The 7,548-nt window shown below is 44.7% G+C and overlaps 1 protein-coding gene across 1 annotated transcript in view; it reads left to right on the top strand.

Annotated features, from left to right (window-relative positions):
- The first annotated feature begins 867 nt into the window (after positions 1-867).
- The window catches only part of LOC139061205 (tetraspanin-18B-like), a 139,623-nt gene continuing 132,942 nt past the window's right edge, over positions 868-7,548 (top strand). Inside the window, exon 1 of the mRNA XM_070540858.1 lies at positions 868-1,004. Within this exon, the coding sequence (XP_070396959.1) occupies positions 945-1,004 (60 nt within the window). The 5' untranslated portion in view covers positions 868-944. The remainder of the gene's footprint in view (positions 1,005-7,548) is intronic.

The raw sequence follows: 7,548 nt of genomic DNA, 5'->3' as shown, positions 1-7,548 counted from the left end.
GAAGGAGATAAATGTGTTAGCACACCATCACTTAGTCTAACAAAACGTGAGATAATTTTGTAGATAAGCACCTCTACTTGTAGGCAGTATGCGTGCCTTTTAACCTTTTCGGTTATTGCTTTTTTTTACATGTTATAAAAGCTGGTTCATTTTTCAATAAATTTTCCCGTTGGCAGTACAGTGCTCGTCCTGTTGTGTTTATTTTCAATTAGTATCCTCGTCTTGGTGCTGCTTCAAGTTTTAGTTTATGAATGTGTAACAATTAGTTGTTGCTAAGGGTGTAATGTGCTGGAACCGTCACTCTGAAATCTGAATTGCACAGCAGGTGCTTACACGAGTTAACTTTGAAGCGAGAAAGAGTGAATAATGCGGTTGACGTACAAGCTGTTGGCGTTCCTTTGTACAACGGGGTGCTGATAAGTATAGAGCCTTACTCAGAAAAAAAATTGAGATAGGTAGCTGTAATTGCAGGATTGTGTTGGTCAATTTTTCTATTTTCAATGGGGCAAAAATTGGCTACCAACTCTGCGGCGCGGTAAGGTTTCGTAAAGCGGTGCAACAGGCTGACGCGCCGCCAATCCGAAAGTAGCAGACGACGCCCCGGCGCGTACGACACACGGCGCATGCGCACTAGTCCGGCGGTTCCCCCTTGCCTCGCAAACAGCGCATGCGCCTTTTCCTTGGGGCGGGTGAGGAGTACGAGGGAGAGGAGAGAGAGGGGTTGAAAGAGCTGCACCCCACTCTTCCTTCGCTACTTGCCTGCAAAGGGCCGCGTTGACGGAGGAAAGCATTCAAAACTTGCTTGCCCTCGCTTTCGGCACGGCACAGCAGCCGCGGCGGCGTTCGGTCCGGTGGCGAGCATTCGTCCGTCCGCTGCATCTCCGCGCCAGTGATGTTTTGGTTTCGGTGACAGACGCGCTCGGCGCCAGCACGCTCCTTCGGCCATGGGATTTTTACGAACGACGGCCAATGTCTTCTTCTTCCTCCTATCTTTCGTCACGTTCGTGAGTACTGCCGCCCACATGCGGCACTTTTGTCTCTCGTTCGGCCCAGCGCGTCGAACTTGCGCGGTCGCAATATTTTGAAACAATCGGTTTTTCCCGGCGACAAGCCCCTTCGCACCAAGTTGTGGCGCATTTCCCTTCGCCCGCTAGGTGAAGATCGCTTTATCGGGAGTTTCGTTGTATCCGTACCACCTTAGTGGTAGACGCCGCGAATTTCGGATGGCGTTCAATGCGAGCTTTCACGTGGCTGCGCAACGTGCGCTAATTGGGATGATTTGTGATCTCGCGGTAATTTAGTAACGACGACAATGCGGCAGGCAACAATAGCAGAGTAAAATAAAAGTAAATAACACATCTTAGGAAGCATCGCGGAATTAGGCTGTAAAATGAATTAGCTGGACCATGTACCGATACGCCCAGGTGTTTTCAAAAATGTGCGGGAGGAAGTTTAATCGACACTTTGACTGACGTTTGCAATCGTAATGTCCTCGCTTCCCGGTATATTAAATACCGCTTCAATCTTCAGGCAACACGCTTCCCTGACACGCAGTGTTACTCAGAATTCATATCCACTTCAAAGATGTGGATATTCCTACCGTATAGATCCGGCCGTCCTTAACACTATAGTTAGATCGAACTTTCTGCATCCACCCTTGCTATGTACGCACACAAAGGACACCCTGCCCACATCGCAGCTTTGTGGCAAGGGTTTTCGAACTGTGTTTCCTAAAACTATGTGTAGCTTCAATGCCTACGACACCGTACGGTCATGGTAGCCCTGTATGGGCTGAATCACTGAATGGAATTATCCTGACAGCTGTCGCATGGCGAAAATGTCACCATGCATCCATCGCATATGTGATGTCCGCAGAGGACAAAGTAATTTCGCTGCAACCGATGCAATGTCTCGCGTGTTTGCACCATCAGTTGCGTACAATGCGGCCACTCACTAGTGACGCAGTTGCGTGAAGATAAATTTGTTTCCGCTTGCATGCGAAATTCTTGTTAGATGGCACATGTGGTGAAGTGCAAGAAATCCAAACACTATAGGTTTCCTTCGAGTCCTGTACCATGCATGGCGGTGCATAGTGGACAACTTGCAATATACGACAGCTAAGTCATGTCGGTTACTATAGCTTACTCTATGGCTAGGCTGTCAATAGTTTTCCTCCGCCAAATCTTTGTTAGACGAATTGTAACCTTTAACGAATTAGTTATAAATTTATATGAAAATACAAGTATATGGTGCTAACACGAAACATGATAGCACTTTATATATATATATATATATATATATATATATATATATATATATATATATATATATATATATATATATATATATATATATATATATATATATATATATATATATATATATATGTTGTAATTGGAGAAGCGATCATTCGAAGAAGTTTCACATATCGTGAAAGTACGCGTAAATTGAAGGCCTGGAACACAGGCGACAGCCTCTTCTGTTATAAGCGTGGTAAAAAAAAAACAAGTGAAAAAAAAGTTTAGGTACGTTATCCACGGAAGTCCTTAGGACATATGTACATTTTTCGTCTCAGGTATGGAACAGGATCGAGTGCGTGTTTTCGAACGGGATTTCAATATCACGGTCGACAATGTGTCTTCGCTGAGCCCTGCGGTTCCACATCAATTGTATAGATTTTTTTTTTTGTTGATCGGTTCTATTTTTATTTTATTTTTTTCTCGCGGGTCATCTCATGTCTGAATCGGTATGTGGTCAATCCCAGGCCCTAGTGTGTGTGTGTGTCACGTGTAAAGGAATGTGCATATATTTGTGCTAGTAAATCTAATATAATAATCCATGCACCACAAGATGAAAAAAAAATGTTCATTTCTACGAAAATCAAAAGAAGAAAGAAGTTGTGCCTGCGCATTAATAGGGAAGCCTGCAAAAATACCACGATACATTTAGGACACGTTTATTCGATCTGTCTTTACACAAGCTCACAGCGAATGCTAACTGTTTTTCCTCAACCAGTAACGTGTACTAACTACACTTAGCCGCAAACTGGTAATGCACTATTATCTCATGGGCGATGTATGTGCCGAAATGTAGATTAGAAAAAGAATGAAAATATTGTATATTATTTCATTGCTCCTGTCTTACATTTCATACCATTTTCGATCAGCACAGTTTAATCGAAATTGGATGTGTGTTTAGAACACGCGAAAAGATAATATATAACCTAGTTCGCGCGATATTACTTTTCTGAAATCATTGCGAATGACTTAGCCACGTGCGCTATTCGCACTTCTGCACGAAATTTCGTAATTTGACTTTCTTTCTTTCGTTTTCTTCTTTTATTCATAAGAGGCCCCACACCAGCTTTGTTCTAAGGAACTTCTTTCTGCATGTTCACGCATGCAATGTGCTCAACATTTATGTTAATAATAAATCGGAACCAACGTGAAACTGGAACAGCCGGTACTTTCGTTGTGCAAAATTTCGTGTTCCCGAATTGTGCCTACACTTCTGAGCGGACCGAAAGCGCCAACTACGGGGGATGTGTCACGTAAGGACCCTTTACGTCTAATTCTGATCATTTCTTGTCATCCGTCCCACCGCGAGAGCGCCGGTCTCGGCTATAGTGGGGGCGCCTCTTCTTTCGCGAACCAATGAGGATCGGCGAAAATATTGGAGAATGAAAAGAATCGATGCGCAGTACGCGTCTGTCTTAACTAAAACGTGGTTTAATGAAATGGTTATTGAGCTTTTATGGTACTCTCGTGTGGCGTGTGATTTCTGTTTCGGACCCAGTGTTACCTGTACAACCCTCGTCAATGTATAGTTGTAATAGTTAGCGCAGACTCTTATTATCTCAACGAGCCTGTAGACGTCGACAGGTGCTTCTTTCGGTGTCCTCTTGACCCAATGCAAGTTTTCGTTTTAAAGCGAAGCTTTCTTTGCGAACCATCCCAGACTTTCCTGACCGTTGATGCTGTCCTACCGAATATATTTGCGGAGACACAGTCGAGGCGCTCTCCACAACAAACTCCTCTACAACGAAATGACCTGTATAACGAATGAGTAATTATGTCCCACTTCTATTGTGAGCTGTGCGGTGTGCAAACTTTATTTACAACGAAGTATAACACATGATTTCGGAGGCATCAAGTAGATCGTTATAGAGCCGTTCTATCGAATATACATATATATATATATATATATATATATATATATATATATATATATATATATATATATATATATGACGTTTATATGAACAGACCATCACGGGGCTCGTACAAACCTTGTATGCTCAATTAGGAAGGAACAGCGCCAACTAAGACGATCACGAGAGGGAGAACGACACACGACAAGCGCCAACTTCATGTTTCTTTATTCTCCGAAAAATCAGCAAATATAAGGAAAATCACAGACATGCGGACAATGACCATAATGCATCATCTGCCAAACCGTTCTACATAGGACATTTCGCTTTTGAATAGGGTCACGGAAGTATCACTAACAGAGTTTTTTCCTCTCTTCTTTACATGGAATGCTTCCAAAACCTCACGTGCCTTTGTTTCCCTGCTTCTGCCAAGAATCTTTATGTCTCCGAACCGCGGTTCACACTTCTTGCAGTACAGGGATTGTTTCCGTGGCGAATGTTCTTCCACTCGGTCACACGCACTGCAGTGCAAGTTGCACAATGTTGCGAAAGATGCGCACCTCCTTCTCTCAGCGACCGCACATGTTCAGCTGCATGGTCATTCACGCATCTACCCGTTTGGCCCACGCAGGTTTTCCCGCAGGTCAAAGGTATTTCATATACCACACCGGTGCAGCAGTTTACAAACTGCTTTCCATGTTTTTTTGGTGCAGCTGCTCCTCGTACCCTCGCTCGCGACGCGGGCGCAGAGCTGTGCTTGTTTTCGAGGAGCCGAAAACACGTCTTAGTTGGCGCTGTTGCTTCCTAATTCAAGTATGCACCATCTAGCCCAAATGAATGTTGTCCTGAACCTTGTATGCTGACCACGCAATTCTAGCTCTGTTCTGTGTAACAAAAAAGTAGCTTCCTATATAAAACCTGCGCATATAATGTCGACTCACAGGCATTTATGAACCACCATTATCTGTTAATGGAAATGTGAATTATATGTAACGGGTCATTTGGTTTAGTTGGCTTTCTTCGATATATAGCCACTCAGTGCGTGCCACTGGGTTCTTTGCCACTGCTCCGTAACGGGCATCCCCTACCGTTCCCGATTCCTGCTTAAAACGTGGATATACACCATGTCGGCTCACAGATATATCCTAAGCGAGCCGACATGTTAATAGAATGACTAATTTTATTTCACGAATTCTGTTACTTAGTCTTTCGGTATGTGCCACTCGGGGTGCGCCCGCTCTTGGACGATCCTCCAGAATGGAAATGTCCTACTGCGACACAAGCGGTACAGAATCCCTAGGTGTCGCTTGTTATGTGTCGCACTTTTCTGTGCGTATACGCCTGTCCGATCACTTAATTTACCGGTAGCGGTAAAGCATTTAATTAACCGCCTTACCTAAGCTTCGCTTCGCATAGTTTCCATCATGCACGTTGGATCTGCGTGAGTTTCTTTCTTTTATTATATTTTTTGCAACTTCCATATTTCCTCAGTGAAATGAAACGGACTTGTAGCTAATGTCGGCTGCAACTGCCAAAGACCTCCGCTATCCGGCTTTTAACACATCCGGAAGGATACGATAAAAAAGCACCGTCTTTCCTTACCTTCCCAAAATAATATCGTTCTTTTCTTGTCTAACTGTAGATGCCGCGTCTTCGATGTCAACAGTCGGCCAATTTACACCGAGTTAACTTTCAAATATCTGTATTCTTTGCGTAATGTCGCTGATGTATTCTTCTCTAGCAGCGCTGCTTCTAAGCAGCAACAAGTATAGACAACCACGTGTGCATTGCAAGTCTGCAGACATCCTGTGACGAGTTTGTTTGTGAAACTTTGTTTGGCTCGCCTCGTTAAGTTCTTCGGTTCAGTTGAAGTTTGCGGGCAATAATGACGTTGCGCTAAAGCTATTTCCAGCTCTGAACTAATTGAGCAATCGAAGTTGTTTGCTTTCCAGTTCCCCACGTATACAGATTCTTGCTAGCTCCTGACAACGTTGGGTGGTTACGAATAGGAAATAAGCCATTGGCCAGCTAGATCGAATGAACATTTCTACTCGCGAATTGCTAAATACAAGCTGCAGATCAATGGCTTTGTGTAAGTCCCAAGCAAAAATACCAATACAATTTTTTGTTGGTCCAGCATAGCAATCCTATAGGTTCTATTGGTAACGGATTGGAACTCTATTGGTTTTATTCGGATTATATTGATACCGATAGGATGCGATAGGCGACATCTATTGGTGACCAACAGGGTTGTATTTACACCAATACGGCCAGATAAGTTACAGCTGTTTGTGGCCTGTAGACCTCCTGCACCCTCTGACGTCACGAAGATGCGGTGGCGCTGTCGTCAATACTGACTTCGTCCCGGTAGGCAGTCCACCGCCTCTGCCTACCTCACTCGATCGGTGCTCAGCTGCCGCGAGGTTTTCCTGTGTCATATGTCAGGACTCACAGTCACCAGATGGAAATCCCCCCCCCCCCTCCCCAGAACAGGGCACCTTGCAATAATTTATGTTCGTATCCTTACCCTGCAATGAAGAACGTGGTGGCAATTAGTATACACCCATGCAGTTCATAACCTTGCGAGTGAACGTCGTAACAAATCGTCAGTCGATCAAAAGACAAGGACAAATCAAATGACAGGACGAGCGCTGATTTCAGATTAAATCAGTTAACCGTCAGCGCTCGTTCTGTCGTTTTCTCTGTGCTAGCTTTACTTTTGCTCGCGCTGATGATACGCTATATGGAATAAGTTACCCCCACTTGCCCAATCCCACTTTTTGCTAGCTTACGAGGAAAAGTTTGCCCGTAAACCGTTTGCTGCAGAAGTGTATATAAGTCCTGCAGGCTTCAGGTGATCCATTTAGACAACATTTACGGAGACTAAGATTTCAAGAAAATAACAGTAACAGATCAAACCAAGGCCACAGAATGATGGCCCCAACGACATGCGGGGATGCGCGAAGGAGTGAGAGCGCAAGACGGGTCAATGCCCCTCGCCCCCAGAGAGCACGCCGTAGGGGGCACAAATCGGCCGTACAGTACAGTCGACTCGTCCGTCTCTTGTAGGGCTCACAGATGAGTGCGCGGGGCAGGTTATTCGCGAATGGTCTCGTGTGCGTTAGTGAAGTTACTGGGGGCACGAAGCGATAAGAGCGAGTTTCCTATTCCTTCATTCTCATACGACACCCTGCTAGGTGGCCCCATTTGAACTCTCTCGACAATTTTGCAGCTAGCCAGCGTGAAGTTAGGGTACAACGAGAATTTCTGCAAGTGCGCTTCTCCCAACGACACCGTCTCGTCCACCTTTATCGAGAATGCGTACATCCGACTACAATCGTAAACAGTCCTTCGGAGCACAGACTGTCGCCACCGTCCTCGGTGCGCACCCTCGTTTC

This window comes from Dermacentor albipictus, chromosome 6 (assembly GCF_038994185.2).
Source record: "Dermacentor albipictus isolate Rhodes 1998 colony chromosome 6, USDA_Dalb.pri_finalv2, whole genome shotgun sequence".
NCBI lineage: Eukaryota > Metazoa > Arthropoda > Arachnida > Ixodida > Ixodidae > Dermacentor > Dermacentor albipictus.
The sequence above is the reverse complement of the archived record's forward strand: the minus strand, read 5'-3'. Positions and strand labels throughout refer to the sequence as shown.